This window comes from Erithacus rubecula, assembly GCF_903797595.1.
Source record: "Erithacus rubecula genome assembly, chromosome: 5".
Classification (NCBI taxonomy): Eukaryota; Metazoa; Chordata; class Aves; order Passeriformes; family Muscicapidae; genus Erithacus; species Erithacus rubecula.
Genome location: NC_136687.1, coordinates 62,516,868 through 62,540,729, shown reverse-complemented (window position 1 = coordinate 62,540,729; position 23,862 = coordinate 62,516,868). Strand labels below are relative to the sequence as shown.

The window sequence follows — 23,862 nt, the reverse complement described above, 5'->3', positions numbered from 1 at the left end:
TTCTAGAGGAAATAAAACCCCACAAATTCTTACAGCATTGTCAAACAGAATATTGTCAGAGACTCAACCAAAGCCTATGAAGGGTTAACTGCTCTCTGTCCTTTACAGTAGACAGTAAAATCAAACTGATTTTGCAGAAGAGAAAAAAAGTTAGAAAATAGCTCAGAACTAAGATATTTAAAGTGAAAACAACATCCATAGCAGAATGCCAAACTGATTTTATATGCTGTGTCCAATTCTGAATTATAGGAAATTTAAGCCTTAGTCAAGGAAAAGTAGATCTATAGCTCAATAAAAAGATACAAACAAGTACAAGCATGTGAGATAATTCTGTAGTCCTTATTGGAAATACAAAATGTTCAGATCAAGTAACAACATGGTATATTTTTTTTTTTAAACCAAGGGGGTTTGAAAATGTATCTCCTGCCAAAATGAAGCATTTTTGGGAAGTGGTGTACAAAATGAGGCAGAAGTGTCAAAACAAATGATGACTAAAACTAATTTAGCACCAAGTTTAGCCTAGGAAAACAAGTCATGTATTAAACTGGAAATGTATCTTATTTCTGAAAACAAGGCATTCTTCCATCAAGACCCTCATGTTGCTTAAACAAAATTTACCACAGTATCAACATGCCTGTCATTTTATCTAACACTGAATTTTGACCAAGTGATTGACACAAATGTTCCAAGGTTGAACACCTCCATCAAATTTTTATAATAACTGCACTGAAGTTTGGATGGATCTGATGTTGTGCTAAATTATGCTGTGTGTCAACATTTTATAAATATGAAAGCTACAATGTGCTTTGAAGCACTTTTTTTTAGGTTGTCAGCCTTAGATCACTAGTGACTTTGTATGTAGGATGGATGAGGTTAATTTAAACCCACTAGACATCAAGATTAAGTCTATGCAGTGTTCTGCTGCCATGGGATAAATTTTGTATTCTTCATTGTTACCATTAAGGTGCTTCAAAGCAAAAATCACCCTTTACCCATCCTGCTGGTCAGCTAATCCTGAAAGTTAAATTTTAAGCATTGTCCTTCTAAAGCAATTTTAAAACCCCAGCAACAGAACTACATGTAACTTCACTGTGATTAAGCTGCACTGCCTTCCTGAGCAAGGAAAAGACTGCACTTGGGCTAGTAAATCACAGCAGATACAAAAGTACTCTTCCTTCAGAAGTTACCTTTCTTTCAGCAGCAGGAAGTTAGTCCATCAAGCAGCTACCAGCATGAGGAGCAGCTGATGCTACAGCTGTGCCAGACTAGCAATACCAACAGCTGCATTGAGTGAAGAGCAGACAAATTCAAGTGTCAAGAACTTCCAGCTATGACACTGAATGCTGGAAGCTGTAACCATACATGTATTTTCATGTGGAAGCCTGGGGTCAAACAGCTTATACAATTGTGCTAAGGGAGAGTTGGAAAAGCTGCCTTTTCTTGTTCCACAGCTGGGTGCCATGATGAGGTGCAGTAGCTGTAAGTGAAAGGCATACTGTAAATGTAATGTAAAACCTTTTATAGTGAGACTTACCTAAAAGAAAAAAATTCCCTAGTGAAGCATCCAGATATAGAACTGGTGTTTAATTACTCCCAGCCCCTGTCCTGTGCAAGGAGGCTTTTATTTATCCTGTTGGTTCCCATTGCTCCATCTAAACCACATACTTCTGTGGTTAGTTACAGCAGCATGCCCAGCATTTCAGCACAGTTAGATGATTAGCAGACACTCAATCCAAGCCTGGACACTGCACTGCTGCTCAGCTTATAAGGATGTGACTCAAGCAGAAGGCAGTGCTTACTGAACTCACACCTCCAAGGAGTGTCCAGCCTCAACAGGACTCTGCAAACACAACTTCTAGGGACAAACAGCTCCATTTCTGTTACTTCTTTCATGCCAAAATAATTCTATTTCAGGGCTGGAGATGAAAGAGAGAGAATTCATCCTGCCTTTTAGGACATGTGAGTTACACACTATTCCACAGAGGAATTTTTGTTTATTTGTTTAATTTACATCAATATTAATCTCTTTCCATCAAACAGGAATAAAAAAAGTAGTCATCCCTGGAATTTCAGTTTACAGTTCAGCAGAACATATGTATATAAATTGTTACTGCAGACTTAACACAGGTGAAATCTGCAACCAGAGGTACAAACATAAGCCACCACTTGTCCTGTTAATGCCATGTGATATACTCCTTATACTTTACCTTGCACTCAGTTACTAAAATGCTTTATTTGTATCACTTTCCCCCTCACCACAGGTGGCATCGGTTTAGTCTCTTAAATACAGACTTACCTGAGTAAGTCTTCGAGATTCCTCAAGAGCTGGGACTTGAGAGGGAAAATAACCACCAGGACAAAGAGCAGTATTAATAGCAGTGGCTGCTTCATCTATCCAAAACTTCTCCCCCTTTTTTATTGTATCAGATGCCAGCTCTGCTCAGCAGCTTCTACACAAAGTCTGACAGCACATGTGGTATTGTACATGCTTTATTAAAATGGTACTCGTATTTACAATATCTGCAGAAACAATCCCTCCCAAGTCTTGCATTCAGACAGACACACACACAGACACACGCGCGCAACGCCCCTTCACTCTACGGGGTGTGAAGGCTGTGCTCCCAAAAGTTAGGCAGCTTCTGGAAGAGGAGGAAGGGAGACTTTTTTTGTGTGTTTGTAATTCCTTAAAAAGAAGCATGGGAGTATGCATTTGGCCATCACAATGCTAATTTAAGTATATGTAGTATTAACATATGGCAGTAACACTGAGTACTCCTCTTTTACATTCTATACACAGAATGACATCAAGGTTTTCCAGTCAACAGAACATTCCAATTCAGTCTCACTGCTGCTTGTAGTGACTATGAAACCGCAATTTGGGGGCTGTCCCTTAAAACAATTCAAGTCTATGTAAGCGAAATAAGGCACAATTAATATTTGATTTGATTTAGAGGATGGGAAAAAAGGGGGAGAGGCAGGCTTCAGATAATAGTTGTTGTAGAAGAAACTTTTTTACCCAATCCTTTTGAGAAAGGGATGAATTTTATCCCCACCCTAATCTACATGGACTTCTCTTAGAGAACTGAAGTATTCTGCTGGGCTACTAACACCCACATACAAAACAAAATTGGAAATTCACATTTTTACCACCGGCTTCAGTAGTGTCACCTACTGATGCTGATGTAGAGGATGAGTACATCTTTCTTTTAATGCTGAAGGAGAAGACACACACGAAACAAGATTCAAACCTTCCTCTGAGCTTGAAGACTCACGTCTTTTAGAGAGCTTGTAAGGTAGACTAGTAGAAGGCTTCAGCTTACTGATAAAAAGGAATAGCATTTTTGCCTTTAAATCCCTGGCCCCTCTTCACTAACGAAGCCTAACCAGACATTACAAATAAACTGCAACAAAAAATTTGGCAGCACAAAGAATGTCTAGTATTCAAATCTTCATTTGTGAGTATATTATTTTCCTTGTACAAAACCTGTTGAATGTTTTTTCGCAGCAGATGAACTGTACCCAAAGATGCAGGACATTCTGTGATGGGGAATAAGAGGTTGCAGTTCCGAAGGCCCCTGACTTTGGTTGTTTACAAAGTTCATTCCTGTTTAGTGTGATCCTTGGTATCTTCCTCATCTGTGTATTCTGATGGTTCTTCCCCTGGTTTTAGGAGTCTACCTACGTAGTCATATTTTTCTGAAAGAGATTTATGATTCCATTACAATTAAATACAGCTGCATTTGCTTGCTAGCCCCTACTACTGCAAATTCACTTTTTCTCCTACACACTACAGTTCTAAATTACTGAAATTGATGGTAATTTAGCAGCAAGCTCAGCCTCCTAAAACAATCGTTCTACCATTACTTTCTTTAACTGTGAGTACTTTGTTTCCATTCTCTTCCAGCTGATCAGGCAAGATTTATCACCCAAGGGCTAAAAACCGCTGCTCTTCAATCCTTCAGCCTGTTTTGATTTCAATTAGTGTGAAAAATTATTCCCCCTCCCTCCAAAGGCATACTTCCATATTTGTCAGAAATTATTTCAAGACAAACTTGTTCAACCCTTTATGTTAAAGCAGCTCTTAGTCCTAACAATAATTCCATGGCATCCAAAGCCAACAACCTCGAGCGGGAGTTCCACCAGCTGAACTGAGATTTGGGAGTGAAATCCTGTGCTGAAGAGCTAAGAGAAAAGTTTCCTTGTATAAAATTTAAAGGTTAAAAAAGCTATAGTGACATATAGTGAAAGCCTCTGGTCCCAAATCCCTGGTCTGGTCTTAACAAAGTCACATTGCACACACATTAGGGGGGACCTTGCTGCAGTCCACACCTCCCTTATGAGGGGACGAGTGGCAGACACAGTGGTCAGTGACACAACCCCCAGATTGTGTCAGGGGAGGGTTAGGTTGCATATCAGGAAAAGGTTCTTCACCCAGAGGGTGGCTGGGCACTAGCACAGGCTCCCCAGAGTAACAGCACCAGCCTGACAGAGTTCAAGCAGCGTTTAGACAACACTCTTAGGGTAGGATTTTTGGGGATGGTTCTGTGCAGGGCTAAGAGCTGAAATTGATGATCCTAGGGGGTCCCTTCCAACTCAGCATATTCTGTGATAATATTACTGTCAACACCTCTTTAAAAGCTTCCCCATGCCCAAATCAGTCAATCATTAAAAGCATTTCCTTAAGCTGATAATTTGAGAATTTACCTTTAAATTGCATTTCCCACTCTCTTACACTTTCCATCTGTACAGCATTTAAGTCCGATAGGTCATCATATTCATCTCTGAGTGCATCTTTATCTAGACAGAAAGTTGCTAGTCCCCTGGAGGCATCTCTGCCAGCAAATATTCCATATGGACCCTCTGAAAACAAAAAGACAAAATTGATACCTTCACGTCTTTGTTTGTGGTGACCAAATCTCAGTTCTTTACATAGTCTGCCAAAGCCACACATTAAATTTCTGCAGTGATGGGAACAGCAGCAGTTTCAATGCCATGGCTGTTTGACATTCAACAGCACTGCAATTCAATCTTTAATATCACTAGGAGATAAAGTCTGCTGAGAGAAGCAGAACCAGGAAAATAGCTTTGAAGGGATATCTGGAAAAATCCCTGTCAGTTGATGCAAGCCAGTTGATGCAAATTCCAAAGGGACCAGTGGCTGGAATTCAAAAGAAATACACTTCTATTAAGCAACACATTGAATATTTACAAGTCAGGTATGAACAGAAGCAAACTGCATAGACATCTTAATTAGAAATCCATTATTATAAATAAATAGAAGAGGGCTAATTATTGATTTCACTTCACTCACAGAATCACAAGAACTTTATCTTTTGTGACATTTCTCATTTCTGAGGAAATCATCATACTTTTTTTGGGCAGCAGATCCCCTATACCTTTAGCCTGTAATGTTCTTGAAAACAGCACAAATCATCACATTAGGAATATAAAACAACTGCTTCCTCTGTGCTTTTTGACCAATGCAAAGCACCAAAAATATCCCAATAAAATGTTGAGCAATGACTGCGAAATACATATTACTACCAAGAGAAATGGATGATTTAGAAACCAACAATTTGCAGAGTAAGGTTGTTAACTGGCTTTCCCAAATTTTAATTAACGGAAAGAACTTTAAGCATATTGTTATCTTAGATTTTCTTGATGTAAAAACAAATACCTTAAATTCACCTCAACTATAAAACTCAAACCAATACAAAAAAACCCTCCCAAACCAATAAAGCCCCACACTTTAAAATTTTCTGCACTAACTGCAGCAGCCTAGCACCACAGAGACACCCAAGGCTTGCTACAGAGTGGTCCCTACTTAGTGGTGAGCAGGCCAGAACCCTTCTCTGGCTTACCTCAACAGTGGCCATCAGCCTGAAGAAAAGGCAGCACCCATGGGCAAGAATGAACACAACAAGTGGCAACACACTGTCCTTCACCCCCTCTACTGCCTGCTGGAGCACCTCAGAGCTCTTCTGCACCAGGACTCACTGCTCTTCTGAGCCATGGGGAATCATTCCGAAAGGCTGGCTCCTCCCAGGCTGCTGCACACCTATCTGCTCCTGCTGGCTCCAGGGCTGAGACACAGGCTGAATGCAGCAGGGACAACTCCTGGAGTGGGGAACCCGAGTTCCATATGGATTAGAAGAAACTAGGTCCTCACTGGAACTGCTGTCGTCTCTCCACCCCAGAGTGCTTGGCATTGTAAGCTGCTTACAGTCAAACCTGAGAACAGAAGGTTGTCCTGTGTGCCAAAGACAGTTCCCTTGTCTCTCTGGAAATAAACCATCTGATTTCAAAGCAGTTTCACAAGAAGCAGACACAGGAGAAGGAACTATCAGCTGGAAGTTTACACTGTACCGGTCTGACCACAATGATGAACAGCATCTCTGTGCTCATCCTTTCAGGTATTTAGCTCCAAGAAGAGCATTCATGAGAACAACCTCAGGGATCAGGGACTAAAGGTACAGCTCTTCAGGGAAACAAAGTCAAGAGGGCTATCTTTCCTATCTGCATCCTGAATTAGGTATTTCTTTGAAAAGCAGGATTTAGAGACTGAAATCAATCCTGTATCAATGCACTCTGCATTGCTCAGTCATTTGCACAGGACAGGCTAAGAGGCAGCAATGACCACTATCTGCAACACAATACAGTTTCTTCAAAAAAAGTCCTGCTTCAAGCAAAACAGCAATCATACAAATGATCTCATTTTTCATGTTCTGAATGAAGAACATAGCAGCTATAAACAGCTCTTGCAAACACCAAAATTAGTAAATCCTTAAAAGCAATTAGAAATTGTTACTTAGTGACGCCACCAACTGTATTCTGTCCCCAGTTTTTCCTTTCTCTGAAGTGTTTCAAGCAAATATGTCCATAGAGTCTACTACTTGCACAAGGTGTCTTCCAAACTCTGGCTAATCAGAGAATTGCACCTGCTGCCCTTCCCTTCTACCCTGCATTTAGTGGTTTATGGAATTTCAAACACCTGCTGCTATGTCTCAGTCCACCAGCTTGATTCCAATTATTTATACTGAAAATAGAATGATATTATATTTATCTGTATCAAGCATTGAACACTCTTAAATCTCAATAACATATTTAATTGAAAGCATGAAAACTTCTAGAATACATCATCTTGCATTAAGATTAATGGATGCAAGATTTCAAAGTATCTTGTAAACACAGACACTATTACACCAATATCTTTTTTCTTTCCTAAAACTGAATTTGAACTTTAACATTCCAGAATGTTTATTACAGAAGTATTCAGAAGCCACAGAGGAATCATCAAGCCAGGTCCAAGCACTCAGTGGAATGCTAACATGTAAAAACCAACCTTTGGACTCAGTAGACAGCATTTTAAATTCCAGCTTTGCAAATGTAACTTAGAAAACATGTTCTATTCTTTAATCCTATACTAAAAGGTAAATATTGAATTGTGATTATTAGTAAATGGTGCAAGCTTGGCTTCACCTCAGTTCCTAAAGGAGAAGTTCAGAGATCTCAGTATGAACAATCTACTTCAAGATTTAAAGCAAGGTACTTCTACACAGAGTTTAACTACAAAATTTTATATTAATACAAAACATGCAGGTCTGGGGTTCTGCTCTAAGCTCCGGTCTATCACTCACTTCAATATAAAAAACTGTGCAACAGTCTGAAAAAGCTATTTTGCACTTGGAGAAGCATCCAGGAAGGTGCCAGTACATAAGATCCTGGGGAGAAAATACCTTTCCAGAACATGATTGAGGTAGAGACATCAGTGCAATCCTAGACACACTCCCACGGAGTTCTTTCATGGCCTGATGCAATTTACTCTGCAAGCTCTACCCACAGTAATTTCCTTTCCTTTTGTCTCCCCACCTATTTAGCCTGGCTCCTGCTGTAAATAATTGATTGCAGCATGACATGACAGAGGAGAGGGCAGGCAGAGTGGCTGGAGCACAAGTATGTAAACCAAAGCAAGTTTGTGAGACCCTGTCGCAGAATTTCAGTGGGTTTTTTGGGAGAGGGGGGGTTTCTGTATCCCCAAATTAGCCATTTCACAGTCAAACACGTCTTAAAAAATTCTCTTCTCACTCCTATTTGGCACAATACAACAGCAAGAGTTAGGAAAGTGTCAAAACCAATTAAAACATGTCTGCTACATGTTACTTGGTTATATGGAGTATGAGTCTTCCATAAAGGAAAGCTGCTCCTTGAAGAATGCTCTTCTTCACATCATGGCTTTCACATGTAAAGAACTCAGTTCCAGGGCTTTTGTTTATTTTAGCCCTGAGACCAGTTATCAAGCCCACATATTTGCCTGCCTATCTCCACATCTATACCTCCACGTTCACACACTGCATTTCCCCTGTATAAAGTCCTCATCTACCTTACAACTCCACCTTGTATAAAGTACACCCTTCCCTAAGCTACAACACATGCAAAACGTTGCTACCCACCTCCTGCAGAGCTTCACTTCCTTTCAGAATCCAGTTAAGAATTCAGCAGCCTCAATGAATCTGACATTCTGTTCAGCCTGACATTTGTCTTTATTCACAATAAACTTGAGAATTGGTAAAGTCAAAGTCTCTTCAGACCACAAAAATGCATTCAAGATCTCTGCATCTCTTAGTGCTGTTTTGGTTCTCTAATTAAGATTTAATTTCTCTTTGCAGACAAGTAAAAATCTATTCAACCTAGAGCAACATATTAAAAATTTTGAATCATGAAGTTTCTATTTGGAAGCACTGCTTCTAGTCACTTCCTCCAAAACAGGGTAAACTGGATCTTGGAACAGCACATATTTCAATTTTCAGCTAGTTTGGACAACAACTCCCCCAGCAAAACCTATGCTGGTATCCAACTTCAGAGTCTATCCCTGGCTGCCAAAGAGGCTCCCTGACCATTTCAGTTTGGTAGCAGCTTTGTGGAACATCCCATACTATTACTCCAACACCAGTGTTGTACACTGAACTTTGGATGGCTCCAAGGGGCAGCACAGAGAATACACCACAGACAGCCACATGTGGACTTTATAGCTAATGAAGTGATAGGTGAGCTAGGAATTGTATTCGTTTTCACAAGGTTCATGTGATTTCTCTAAAGAAGCCACACAGGTTAAGAACAAGGTTCAGTTTTAAACCAGCAGCTTTGGGTTTCTTCAAGTAGTCAAAAAGCAGTTCAAATCAATCACCAAATGTGCATCTGTGGGCTCCATATAGCTACTGGAAATAAACCCCAGTTTTTTCTGAAGTTTAGATACTCATGAACAACACCTCTTAATCGGCAGACAAGAATAAAGACTAATCTCCCCTTTAATGTGAGTTAGGGCAAAGGGAGATAGGCTACAAAATTAATAACAACTGCTTTATTCTATCACTTTGCCTGGTTTTTCCACTCCAAACTGAAGTGAAACCTTCACTGGCTGTTTCAAACTTTCTATCTGAATCCTGACACGTGTTTGTTCGGCGTTGCATCTTTCATGAGAGAACAAAAAAGCTGCAAGTCAGATTAAGTCATTTGGAGATGTAGCTTGAAAGCAGAGGGTTTCTAATAACATTTATGCTTAGGAATTCAAGGTGACATAATTTTAACTTTACTGCTCTAGATTTACATGAAAGGGAAGATATGGGTCAATTTTAAGTTACAACTTGCATGGAAAGTATGTGTTCTTAGGAGACTAATCCACATGCAAAATGGGACTCTACAGATGTAAAGTCTACATGCTAAGATAGGAACTGGCCAGAAATAGGGGTCTAAACCTGATTCCTCAGGCACAAGGCCAAGAGTCTCACTCTCTCTTTTGCTTACTTGCTTTTTAACTGTGGGGAAAAAAAAAGTGCAAGAATCAATGACCCAATTTCAACTAAAGGGGCAGAGAACAAGCACTGGTAAGAGAGCCTGTAGGCCAGCAGTCAGGAGCTTTCTGGAAGATAGCTGCATTCTTGAGAAGGACCTAGATTCCACATCTTGGTTTAGTGAGAAATGCTCTGACCACCAGTTTATTTCCTAATAAATAAAACAAACAATGCTGGCCAGGTTTCTTTGTTCAATGAGGGCAATGCTGATGTGTACTGGACTTAACACCTACATGTCACTAGCAATGATGTCACTATCACATTTCATAGATCTTATTTTGAACACACCTGCTTTATCAGGCCTTTCATAAGGCAGGAGACTCAATGATCTCAAAGGTTTTTTCCAGCCTCATCAATTCTGTGACTGGAACATGATTGGTTTAAATAGGACCTAGGAATTTACAGAAACTTCTTATGAAACACACAATTGTTCAAGTTTCAAGGAATATACAGAGATTGTGAAAAAGGGAAAAAGAAATTTAAAAAATAAGAAAGAGAGAGCTGATAGACAGAACAGAAGCAGAGGAGGAGACAGAGAGCTGCTCTTCCTGCACAAAACCACTTCACTGCTCTCCATGAGCATGGCCTGGAGGCTCAGAACCACCTCTACCCTGGCAGCAAAGGCACTACTCCCTTTAACCAGAAGTATGGAAACAATTTCTCACCAATATCTGTGTATACACCTTTTAGTTTAACTGCTTCTGGCTGGAACTTCACTTCTTTATCCAGAAATGCTATTTCTCTGAAAAGCTGAATGCCAGGGTGAGAGACACTTGCACGACACAGCCAAAGAGCTGACAAACACCAGAACCACTGAGAAGACCTTTCACACTCTACAGAAAACATTTCTTTCCCCCAGTCTTATCCTCTGTACTTATCTGTAACCCCTCAGGCTGTTGTGTTCTTAAGATAAGGCCACCCTTAACAGTATTCTCCAAATACAACATATGTAGAGTCCCTCCTGCAACATTTCACTCTAACCATACCCTTTATAAGGTGTATGGAAAAGCACCATTGCCAGGTGGTCAACAGAGACACAGTGAAATTTATGGCACTCAATTGCAAAAAAAGTTTAACAGCATCAGATTATTTTTATACAAATTATTGGGAAAAATGAGGGCTGTTTATTACAGTCAAATAAAGGCAATTTTCCCTTCATGGAAAATGAACTACAATGGAATATTTTTTGTTGAAGCAACTATCATCTAATATATTCTTCTTGGCAAACTTGGGAAATCTGAAATCTCCATTACATCGTGAAAGACAAGTGGGATGACCAATGAGTTGACAGTGACAACATACTGCAGTGAAGGGAAGTCAGGAAATTGATTTTTTTAAGATCATGAAACATTAAGAACCAAGAAGTGACGTGAACAGTTGCACACTCAGGGTTGCACATAATCTTGCTTTGTCATGCTCAAAGACATGTATTTTTCATAAATGCACAAAGTATTTACTAAGTTAATCAAGACCTGTTTACAGCATTACCTTGGCATGCAAATTTAACTGCTAAATATTAAGATTTGCTGACATAAAGTACACTAACTCCTACAATGCACTTCTACTGACAAACATACAACCAGAAATCTTGATGCCAACAATCACACAAAGTTTAATGGTACAATGAAAGTAAAAAGCTGTCTCTCACTGTAAGATACAAAACCAACAGAACACACAGAATGTATTAATGACTAGACCCTAAGTCATGAGATGTGATTACAGATGAGAAATCATCCCAACAGAGGTTCTATGACAGTCTGGTTACATTATATTTTTAATATTAGTGAACCACTAATTGTTTGCTTTATTTCTTTTGGAGTTTGTGGATGATAAAGGGAAAGGCAATTAATTAGATTTAATAATCAGTCAAAGCATTCTAGGTCACTTACTCATCTGGGCACAAGCAGAAGTGGAATTTAATACGTGTAAGTGAAGTCTTGAAACAAATGTTGTATTTGCAGGACAGAGCAGCATTTTGGAAAGTAAAGTCTGAAATTAAGAATTCTGTGTAAGCAAAGTGGTTTTTGGAGGCACAGACTGTTATATGTGCAGTGTAGCCTTTCTTTACTCTTAGCTAAAATACATTAAGAGATACCAAAGACTAACAGGATACCAATGAGATAAACTGTGGAAGGCTTAAAGAAGACATGAGAAAAAAAAAATATAAAAAACCAGGGAAACATTTGGATTAAATGTTCAAAAAAACTAAGTCTTCATAACACATAGACATTTCAAAATGTCTCTTGGAAAGGATGGTTTCAACACTCCATCATTATTTTAAAACATCTTAACTGTATCTATGTAAAGGGTTCTTCAATGAAAGGGACTAAAGTAAAACAGGATGCGCTGGACGGAAACTTAAAACCAGGAGCACTTTGAATAAAATCAGAAGTTTGGTGGAAACTTCAATGGAATCTCAATTGTTGGACAAAAATCTGGACTTGAAGATAATTGTGTGCATTTTAAGCTTTCTGCTCTACTTAGAAAGAAAAATGGAACACCTTGGCATCCAAACTACACTGAAGGAGAAAAGACAGTCCTTACTGAGAAGCCCCCTGAAGTCGCCACATTATTCAACACTAAACCAGCCCTCCAGACTTGCTGAGACTGACAGTGAGCCCTCAGCCACTGCTTCCCACTCCCTGCAAAGCTGAAGCACTTTCTCTTCACATCAGTCCCTCAACACACCACTAAAGGCAGTGGCCTTTCAGAGCCTGAAATATCAGCAAAGCCAATGTCCTCAGCTCTTTCTTCTGTTAAAATTTGGCCATGCTTTGTTGGCATGCTTCGCACTTCCCTTGCCACACTCCAGCCATGAGACATAAAATTTCCATGAGAACTGCTGTGGACATCTGGCTGCTCTGGCTGAAGCCTTTCTGAAAAGATCTCAACCAGCTGTAGGAGACTTTCCCCCCTGAACTCTTCTCAGGTTTTTAAGGCCTGCAAATTACCTATTAGTATTTTTCTTTTCAGCCACAAAACAGCTGCAAGAAAATATTCCCTGATATGCATCCAAAGAGGGAAACCACGTCAGCACGATTCAAAAACCATCATGTTTGGCAAAGAACACACTGATGCTGATGATGCACTGGTTGAGCTTTACATTCAACATCCCAAGTTACAGATCTGATAAACAAAAACGATGTCACTTCTGTTAGAAAAAGGCAATCTTTCACTACAGGGACAAAAAATAAAAAAGCCTTTGTCCCTCTTGATGAAAAGCTAGAACCACTGCTTTTAAGGAAACCAGCTGCTACCAGTTATCAAAAAGCAGATTGATGTCCTAGAACATTAAGTTTTAGCTTCCTCACAATAACAGACTTCCTAAGGTTGACAGTGTGTGAATCATTGATGCTATCTGGAGAGGAGAGCCTAACATTTAAATGAAGCTTGACACACAAAAGAGAGAAAGTGAATGTTTAGATCATGGTTCAGTATTATTTCACTCTATCAGCTTACTGGTGTTTTAAGCTTCATGCAGCACGTGCATTACCTGCATTTTATGTCAGCACACAGGTCTCAGTATAAAAACCCCTAAATAAGAGACAAAAGAACTAGCCTGATTAAGTGTCATGAAAGCTGCAGTTCACCAGGCTGCATTTTCTCAGCTTTACTGGTTAATAAGCAACATAAAGCACGGCAAGGCACTTCTGATTCCACTGTGAACTTCTACAGTACCCAGCCAAAAAAAGCATTTCAATTCAGTTACAGCAGTTTTGCTCTCTGTAAATGATATCACAAACTTTGAGCGTAAAGTAGTAACAAAATTCTAGCCCAGTTCAACCACAGAACTGCTTGTCCCTTCCCCACCAAGAACCAAAGGCTTGTAGCATGCCAGCTTTGTAGTTTTATTTTTGTAACCTCAATTATTAAATAATAATGAACGATTACTTAACCTGAACTATTTCCTGAGGGAGTGGGAAGTATCCTCTCTCTCCCCTCCACCCCTCACAAGGAAGATTGCCATGCCTACTATGAAAACTACTGCATAGTTTGATTAGAGCAAGTTTTCCAAACCACCATTGTTTAAAGAAGAAAATTAGCATCAGTCATAAAGCTCATTTCCTTTGGCATCAGTTGTGAACACAGTGCTCACCAGTAAGTTCACCCACCTCATTATTAAGAATGCTGTTTATCATGAGGAAATATGCTGCAGTTTCACGGTGTACAAGGTGAATACAACAGCAGAACATTTGTTTGAAGCTTGCTTTTCTGAACCTTTGAAATACACGTTTCCTCTCTGAAGAGAAGTTCTGTCTGTCTGTTTATGAGATCGGCTTGATTTCTGCACTCTTCCCAACAGTAACAACACACTACTCCCAGAGCTCTCCTTTCCTATCTCTACCCGGATTAAAAGTCACACTCAATATGCCATTTACACCTAAACAAATAACCAGCCGGTTGGTTTCCTCTCCTGAGCCGTAAACGCTAGAACGAAGAAAGCACTGCTCAGCTGCACTTGGGAAACCTACTAGAAGAGACAGAAGGAAAAAAAAATAGAATTAACCATGGCACATCCAAATCAAGGCATCAGGGCTGCCTGAGGAGAAGCCAGACACGCTGAGCATCACCAATGTAAGACCGCCGGTGGGTCCCAGGCCGGGACTCCCCCCATCCCCCCGCCGTCTCACCGGGCCCGTAGAACTTGCTGCCTTTGGTCACGTCGAAGACTTTGCCGTTGACAGCCAGAAGGATGCGAGGGTTGCGAGCGCCGTCGAACTCGCGCAGCTGCTCCAGGGAGAAATCCCGGCGCTTCATGCGCGGCAGCGCGGCGGCCTCGCCCTGCCGGGCCGCGCCCCCCGGCCCGCTCCGCGTTCCCCAGCGCAGGTACAGCCGGTAGGCCGCCAGCAGCGCCAGGGCCAGCAGCCCCACGCTCATCAGCATCTCGCCGCCCGCCAGGGCCGCGCCGCCCGCCCGGCCGCCCTCAGTCCTCAGCCGCTCCTGCCCATCGTCCGCCATCGCTGCCCGGACAGCGCGCGCCCGCCCGGGACACGCCCGGCCGCGACCACGCCCCCGCCCACCGCCCCTCCCGCTTCCCATTGGCCGCCGGCCCGCGCCGGCCCCGCCCCCGCCCGGCTCGCGCCCCGCCGGCGAATCGGGACGCGGGCCCGCCCCGCGCCCGGCCCAACGGCGCGCGCGCGCCGCTCGCGCGAGAGGCGCCGCGGCCCCCAGCGCGCGTGCGCGCGAACCGCCCCCCCCCCCCCCCTCCCGCCTCATCGCCCCCCCGCCTCGCCCCCCCCTCGCCCCCGCGCGCCCAGGTGGCGTTGGCGGGAGCGGCGCGCGCGGGGGCGGCGGAGGGGCCGCTCGCGCCGCCGCCTCACGGCGGAGAGCGGGAAGCGCCGGGAGGGGCTGAGGGCGCCGCCTCAGAACCGCGGGCCGGGCGGGCAGCGAGCGCCCGGCCCCGCCACCGGGACACCGTCTGCGCGAAGGCCGGCGGCGTTCGGCCACCGCCGTGCGGCCACGTCGTGCAGTGCCCGCTCGGCAGCTGCTGAGGGAGCGACACGTCTGCCTGCGCAGGGCTCTGAGGCGGCGGCGCTGCCCGCCCGCCTGACACAGACCCCGTCTGTGAGGCTCAGGGGGCTGCTTGGTGCATTTGCTGCTTAGGGTAAACGTACTCTTCCCTTTTTGGCTGTCAGAACACGGGATGCTTGCTGACAGATGCACTGGGATCACCCCCCGTGCTGTGAAATGTATCACTGGCAGCACGTAGATGGCTCTCGCATGCCTCGTTACGTGCCTGCTCCTCGGGAGTGAGTTTGCTCAGTTCCCTGAGGGGAAAGACTTCTTAAAGGTTTTATTATTCCCAAGGGGAGAGGTGGTGCGTGTAGATGGTCTCAATAGGAGCACACCTGCAGTGGATACAAAGACCTGGAAGCAGAATTAAGCCCTTGTGCACCTCTCAGGTCGAGAAGGTGTTCCCAAGCAGCGCTGGCCATCTATCTCATCGAGTAACACAGAAGAGCCACTCTATGGATGTTTAGCAGGGCTCAGGAATGTAAGCCTGGCTCAGCAACTCTCCCTGCGGCTGGAATGTGGTACAGGGAGCAGTACTGGCGCTTGAGAAACGCTGTTACTCCACAAACTCCGTGGTGCTGAAGCATCCCTGCCTGATACCGCCTTCAGGAGAAATTCACCATCACGTAACTTGCTTAGAAAACTCAAATGTTTCCACAAAGCTGGGAAGGCTGTGTGAGGGACTAAACCCAGTGGGAAATAACATTAAGGATACTTGGCATTTTCATGAAGCCCTGAGTTTTCAACACCCTATGTAATGATTAGGTGTTTAATCTTCTGCCCTCTGAGCCGGTTCAGTAATGACTACCTCTGTGAGGAAACAGGATAAAGTTCTTGCTAGTTAAAGACCTGTAATTAAAATACTTATCACTATTCTCCTTAACCCAGCAGGCTCTATTTAATATATGTATAAGTAAACACTATTAGGAAAGTCCTTTTATCTGAACAAGTCACAGCTTGATTGTGGTTAACAACTGTTTTTATTACAGAATTATAGCATGTTTAAACTGTCTGGACACAGCTATGGTGCAGATGAGAAAAAGTCACAGTTTTATGTCAGGATTTCTTTCCCTCTTAAGTTTCATACAGATTTTTCCACATCATCTTAAAGAAGTCTCTTAAATTCTTTTGTATTTCAAAGATGGGTTCAGAAAACAAAAGTGGTAAGAGTTGTGAAGTACTTTTACCCTTCTTCCTAGAAATATCTTGCCTCTAAATTCATCCAGAGTGGCCAAATCATTCTGCATGTTTCTTTGAAAACCTGTGGTTTCCCACTGCATAAATGTGGTGGTGTAGTAAATCCTGGCAGGAATACTTTAAGAAATTGGTGAGGCAACTCCAACCTTTTCTTTTAATCCTCATTTCTCTGTTCTGGATGCCTTCTTAAGAGATTATATTGCTACCTGGGCTTGGCTAGGACACCTTGGCTTAGTTCTGTGAGCCATGGTGACTATTTTTGATCCTCAGATAAGAGCTGGAAATGAAGAGGAATTTCAGGAACCCACCCTAAGGGCATGAAATTATTTAAAAGATCACATTTAGAAGAGTTGGACTTGAAAGAATTTAAACACTAGGAAATGGACAAATACTAAATAAATCTGGATTAGATCATTCCCAAACCCGTCAAATTTTGTTACAGTGGTGTTTTCTGCCAAAGAAATGTCAGAAAACAGTTTCTCCATTATGACTTTTCCAGCTTTTCTTCCTTGCCTGACTGGTTTGCCCAGACAAAAAGTCTGTCCCTGTACAGTGTAAGAGTTACACAACTGGTAAATGGTCTCCAAAAGTCTCTCAACACTACTATGTGCTCCTGCTGTTCTTTACCTGTGCTTCTGAGTGGTTATAGAGGTGTGAACAAATCTTATTTTGATCTAATTGACAGCCAGCTGTCACAGATCCTGATCCCTGATTGGGAAGCCCAGGTATAGCTAATTCATGTAATTGCAGGTATCCAGGGAATAATTGCAGCAATAAGATTAAAGGAGTGAAAGGAAAGTTGGGCACTGTAGGTTATCTGTGGAGAAAAAACCCTCAGAATGTTTCAAATTCTGAAATCTATGCACAGCTAATTCATTCACATGGATTTGATCTGAAGAGCAAACAAAATAGGAATAATATTTTCAAATGACAGTTTCCCATAAAGTGCTTAGTAAGCCCTGAAAAAATAAATTGAAGATGTTTCTAATTACAGGTGTTGTAGCTTTGGTTGTTCTTGAGTAATTATTTAATTTTATAGGGGCTTATTTTTTTCCCTGAGAAAATTTGAAGAACACCTAGAAAGTGAATAACTCATCACTGTATTCACACACAGTCTCACCTTGTTCTTCTTCCTCATCTTCTGGATGACTTACCCATTAGGAGGTGAATGCCTGGACTCAGAGTGATACTGTTCACTTTTTCTTTTTGAGCACTGCTTACTGCAGCCTTTGGAAAGAAGACAACTCAGGGAAAAGCACAAGGAGAGCACAGCTTTAGGAACAGAAATTGAACTCTGACACCAACCACTGTCATGGCTGAGTCTGTTTTCCATTGGTGTTGAAGCTGAGGGGACATCTCTCACTGCACAAGGACGTGCTACATTCAGGACAGATTAGGAGGTGGGCTGTGTGTGAAGGAATGTAGGGATTTCTGAGTCAATTTGGAGTCACAGAACAATCAATCAGCCCCATTGATCTGGGGTATTTTTAAACCTGGCTGAATGTATTGGATGCACTGACAATTTTGTTTTAAGCTGATACAGCTTGGAAGCACTGATGAGGTAAATACAATGTTTGATGTCTTATTTCAAAATAGTACGTTCCTGAATTCCCATTGCACATATTTATTTCAAATTTATTTTAAGTTCTACATGTAGACCTATAAAAAATTGTTTAATATAATGTCTTATAATGAAGGACTGCTGAATTATTCAGGAATTTCATTACGACATTTGAAATTGCAGTCACATAACAAAATTTGTATTGGCCCACTATCTGGTTTGGGCTAGGAGGGAGTTAATATTCTTCAGACTTACTGGTCTGGGACTCAGTTTTTCATTGGTAAAAACTCAACTATCTTTACAAAGGATATTTTTAATTTTAACTCTCTCTTGGAATTATGCTTGTAAAATGCTGTTGTGTTTACATGTGCATACTGTTTTGTAGGATCAAAGTGCAGGCGCCCGTGTCTCAAGCCAACATCCTTTTTTTTTTAGCCCTATCAGTTACAGTGTTGGTTTTTCCTGAAGAGATTGGCTTCTGTAAAGGGCAAAAGCCGTTTGAGCAGTTTACACAGAATTTTATGGCCTCTCTTCCATCACAAAGTCCCCATCATTATCGAGGAAGGAGAATGGTAAATACACAGCCAAGTGTAAATGTGTCATAGTAGTGACCTATATATTTTAAATAGACACCATTCATACAATTAGATGCCTTTTCTTTTGTGTGGTGTCATAATCTAGAACTACATCATTCACACATAATGGCAAACACATTGAAATAGAGTTGTCATGATAATTAGGTCTCTTCATTGGACAAAGCATGCCAGGGTTCAAAGTCACCAAAAGTCAGTCTGTCCTTGTAAGTATTTTTTTTTCTTCTGCTTTTTGGGAGGGGTGTGTGTGAAAACTGCACACGTGCAGCTCCTGTTCTTTGACAAGCAGTCATAGCAAGGAGTAAATTGCTGAAGTTCTCTGTGACAAAGTCCATGTTTATTTCAGGGTTTGCCCTTTGTATTTTTCTATTTTTGATGAAGAAAGGGGAGGAAGCAGAGGAATATAGTCAGATTTTTTTTATCATGTAGGATCATTCATGTCAGCCACTCATCAGTAGCCTTTGCCACTTTCTAGTAAGTGCTACCTACAAACTTATTGCACAGCCAGAATTTTGATTGGTTTGGTTAATAAGGTGAATTATGCTGGGTAATTTCTGTTATTAAGACTCACATTCACTGATAGATGGTACTGTCACCAGAGTCTACAAAATCTTTTCACTTGCAGAACACATTCCTGTACTGGAACACAACACCTTTTCATTACTTAGACAGCACAGCCTTTGTGTTACAGTTTGTAAACTGGGGCCTTTATCAGGGAGAAGCCTGACAACATTTTTCTTTGGAATCTCAGATCAACAAATCCTCTTTCTCCAATTTTGCAGGTACTCAGAGAATGGAAGGGCCAGTTTAGGAGGCTGAGCAAAGCCACTGCTACAGGTAGCAAAGAACTGTATCACATTCCCAGTGACTTTGCTGTGGAGATGCAAAAGAGGAACACCAAATTCCAAACTTGCAGCAGGTACAACAGGAACAAAGGATAAGAAATTCTGGCAACGGCATGGGGGAAAATGAGGGAACAAGGCACTTGCTAGAAGGGCAATAAAGAGTTTCCAGCATCTAAAGTTTATGTGCAGATACAAATTCTGTAAAGACTAATTACAAGGTCCCTGAGCAATAACTTGTGGAGTGTAGCACATAAAAGTTATGACAGTGCATTTACAGAGTTTATTTTCTAATTTAATTTTAGCTTTGGTCTTCCAAACTCTAGGTTGTAAAAACCATCTTAAACATTTCCTAATTTTTTATATTAATAAAGTTGTTGTTTAGACATTTTTGTTCACTTAATCATAAAGAAAAGACCATCATGCCATTTTCAGAATTTTTGAAGAATGAATCTAAGATCAGCTGTAACAGCATCCTGTGCTCACAGAAAAGCACACGCCAAGATTTATGTTTAATTTGACACATCATCTAAAAAAGCAATCAACCCTATGGAAACCTTACAATGATTCTGGCACTGTGAAGCTGAAATTTATGGCCACCTAACTTAAAGCTTGTTAAAGAATAAGCACCACAAGCCTCTATAAAGCCTTGTAACATTCAGGCATGGTGTTTCCAAACCATTTTTCTAGCACCAAACCACCCTATCTATCAGCAATATACTGCTCCCTGAAATGGCCTCATCTGAATACACAGTCTTTCTAATTTTAATCTTCCTGGTTTGTTTTCAAAAGCATGGATGCTTCCCAAAAGTGTGAGTCAGCTCAAACCAACTCCCAGCAAAAAGTTTACAAGATCCAAATGGTGTCAGTCTTCACTTTCAGTTTCTCAAGTGAAGGTGCAGAATGAAGTAGGCTACAAACAAGTGTAAACTGTTGATAGCATAAAAGAAGTGTTGTCCTGCCTGCCAAACCCTTGTTCTGTTTCAGCAGTGGCTGAGAACAATAGCTCATTCTTCTCTGCAGGTCCTACATTGTCTGAGACCTGCTTCTAAAGCAATGTCAGGACAAGGTAGATGAGGTTGACCCAAGTATGTAAACAACTGCTAATCCACTGAAAGCAATGCCACTGGTTCTCAACAAGGTTCCAGTTTGTCCTTCCACTGCTTGACACTGGAAAACGGTGGTTTTGACGTAAGTGTGACCAAATTCCTCAAGACATTCTGAACTGCACTTAAATTTCTTCTGGTGTTAAAACTTTTGGGGGGAAAAATTAGGCCCAACTTTTTCTGGGAGGGGGATACTCCCTATGGTAGTTGATGTAGACAAGCCTTATTTGGGAAGAGACTACCAATTTCTTTTGGGGAGTAATCTAGATCCTGTGATGAGAGGAGTGTAATTATTGTGCATATAATAAACACATTAAGTATTCAAAGATTTGAAGGACAGCTGAAAAGAACGTAATTTTTGTGTTGTGTTATGTATTCTTGACTGTACATGTTAGTCTGAGAGTATCCAAGGCTAGATGCAAAGTTTCTAATTCACAAGTGAGGTACACTAGATACCTTGCAAATCATTGGTTATTAAAACCTTTTTGCAAGTTAAGTAAAGAATACTAAGAAATTAAGAGGAGCCCTTGTCCTGTGTTCTGCACTCACCTAGCAGGCCTGTGTATGAATAAATAAAACACAAAACCCTGGAAAAGCAGGCTTAGTGTGTGTGTATATCCATCTATTATCTCTGTACCCCTATGTCTTCCTTTTGATTTTGAGTAATGACCAGTACTAGGCTGAAACTGAGTGAGAAATCCATGTTCCAAAGAGGCAATTCAATATTATAATTTAACAATCAGATTGTTAGAATTGGAAGCTGGATGGATATCAGACAGAAACAGCCTGGAGAGAGTCAGAGAGGTTATCTTTAATACAGGTAAGAATTTGGGAACTTTGCTGTTAAGATCTGTGTTTGATGCAGACTTGAAGAAGTAATCTCAGAGCCTAAACTTTTCCTCCAATGGTAACAGCAACCATGTACTTGTAGTAATTAGTGCTGAGAAGGGACTCAATTATGCAGAGGCACATAGGAGAGCTCAGACACAGCATAAAGCCTGAGCAGGACTATGAGCTGTTGGAAGTCAGAGTAACCTGTTTCCTCTATTCCAGTGCTGTTAATGGCTGCAAAGAGGTGAAAAGTAGCCCAAAAGTGTTGTCTCCAGTGGTGCAGAAATGCTGCCAGTCCAACATCTTTGTTGCAGAGGGATGTTACAGCCTGCTTTGCCTTGTGTGAGGTAATTTCTGTACAGACCATAAAGACCATTTACACCAGTGTTACAAAAGGGACATTGCTAATCTCTGGAGATCATGTTTTTCCCTACTTGAAGAACCATCATGCTATAGTAAACTCATTCCACCTAGTATTTGTCAGGGAGATTTCAAATATCTTTATTTGTGCCCATCATAAAGTAATTAAAACTCAATTAATATGTAGAAGAAAATGAAGCAATGTAAGGCTGTGGTTCCACAGTAAGTCATAAAATTTGTGAATGTGGGATTTCCTGGCAGTTGAAATTTGATCTGTATTGGGGTGAGCACACGACTGAATTTTTACCAAATGAGCCAGAGCATATGTTACATTGTTTATTCAGGGTTTATGCCAGCTTTCTGTCAGTTGAGCTGGATAAATTATGCCTGGTCCAGCACAAAGTTAGAGTGGTCCAAACAGACAGTATTTCATCTGATAGGACCTCTCCTGGGACAAAATTATTTTTTCAAACTATTTGCAATCACACAGAATGATAGCCTACCACCCTAATATGCTATAAACCCTGCATAGACCTTAGAAAATTAGCTGTGAATAAACTGACAGTTTTTTCCTCAGAGGGTAAGAAGGGGAGAGTCACAAATTTGCATTATATTTTACACCTTAGGCAAGTACAGAAATGTTCCAGAATATGATTTGTATAAAAATCTTGAGTGTACTCATGTGTAAATGTAAATAATGAGGTGGAAAAACAATGGGTCATAGTGATAGTTAGAAACATAATTCTTGAAATTATTTAGTTAGGTTTGGGCCCATATTGTGAAAGAAAAATGATTTGATTTTGTATCTCCCACCATGTTTCATCTTTAGATATGTAGCTTCCGTGTCATATTATGAATCCTTGGCATTACATTCTGAGGCTGAATTGTCATGACAATAATTGAGGAAAGTGAAGATAGCAAACCAGAACATTACAGTGTGAGCCCAATGATTTTTGAGATCTCCTAAGCTGGAGGGCCGAATCCATCAGTAAGTGTATGCAGGTTTTACCAGTTTTGATACAAAATGGGCTGAGGTCCTGTAAGACTTTTGTTGGGATTTTGTTAATTGTCATTTAAATTTCATTAGAATTTATTAACTTACTTTTGTCACTGTACCAGTGTCAGTCTTTGGCCAGGGATGGTGACTGCAGTGCAACATTCAGTGACAGCACTGTGTATCATTGCTCAGGCCCCTTGGCTACCTGTTTCTGCCTGCACCTGTGCTGCAGCCTTTACTGGGCTGGAACAGCAGTTTTTTGGGTGCTTGCTAGACCAGCCTATGGAACTGATTTAACTGAAGAACAGCAGGGATTATAACAGCTGGCACTGCCACTGATTTTTTTGCCCCCTTCTAACTACACAGTCTATGAAAACAAATGGAGCTGGGAACTTAGAGTAGACCCAGCAAAAGGGTATGATGGCAGCATGGAATTTGCTGAAAGAAGTATTATTCCTGACCAACTTGAGGTAAGAGCATACCTGTATCTCCATCCCAGTAGTAAAAGATTACCTGAACAAGATTCATTCATAGGGATACAAGAACACTTGAAAAGTATAGCATATACTGAGGGCTGTACATCTGATTTATTCTGGTAGGACTACATCTGTAACAATAGTGCTGGTATAACAGTGTCAAAAATGTCCTCTTAACTGAGAGAGTGATGCTAATAAAACTTTTACAGGTACAACACCCCTAAAAATTGGAATCAGTAAGCAATAAATAACATACCCATCTAATGTAAACATTGCACACCCCAATGAAACAAGGATTCCTATTATTTAGATCTGGGTTTGTAGAGCTGTTATTCTACTAAGCAAGCACTGTGGGAGAAGGCAGAAGTTACCTTTTAGAAGTTGAAGAGCTGTTTTACCTCCCTGCATACATTGTGGTGAACTTTCCAAAATCAGTGTTGGTGCAGCTGAAGCATTCTTCCATTACTACTACTTCTACCACTATTGCTTCTTAAAAGCTTTTATTTGTTCTCCAAATGGGTCCAGATTGTACTGAGA

The 23,862-nt window shown here is 41.3% G+C and overlaps 1 protein-coding gene and 1 long non-coding RNA gene across 2 annotated transcripts; one reads left to right on the top strand and one right to left on the bottom strand.

Annotated features, from left to right (window-relative positions):
- Positions 1-2,474: 2,474 nt before the first annotated feature.
- Positions 2,475-14,855, bottom strand: PGRMC2 (progesterone receptor membrane component 2). Its single transcript, XM_079307387.1, has 3 exons — positions 14,480-14,855; positions 4,705-4,860; positions 2,475-3,696 (listed from the first exon to the last, which is right to left on the bottom strand). The coding sequence occupies exons 1-3, from the start codon at positions 14,805-14,807 to the stop codon at positions 3,599-3,601; spliced, it is 582 nt and encodes a 193-aa protein (XP_079163513.1). The 5' UTR covers positions 14,808-14,855; the 3' UTR covers positions 2,475-3,598.
- Positions 14,856-15,292: 437 nt separating this feature from the next.
- Positions 15,293-22,834, top strand: LOC306802034. Its single transcript, XR_013774256.1, has 4 exons — positions 15,293-17,959; positions 19,496-19,632; positions 21,715-21,839; positions 22,682-22,834. It is a non-coding gene; the product is annotated as an uncharacterized lncRNA (long non-coding RNA).
- The last annotated feature ends 1,028 nt before the right edge of the window (positions 22,835-23,862 follow it).

Bases quoted from the DNA above. Each gene is read 5' to 3' on its own strand.
- PGRMC2 (XM_079307387.1), bottom strand. From the start codon at position 14,807: ATGGCGGACGATGGGCAGGAGCGGCTGAGGACTGAGGGCGGCCGGGCG. The intron at 4,861-14,479 runs GTGAGACGGCGG...TTTTGTTTTCAG, and splicing joins CAGCAAGTTCTACGGGCCCG to AGGGTCCATATGGAATATTT. The intron at 3,697-4,704 runs GTAAATTCTCAA...AATCTCTTTCAG, and splicing joins GTGGGAAATGCAATTTAAAG to AAAAATATGACTACGTAGGT.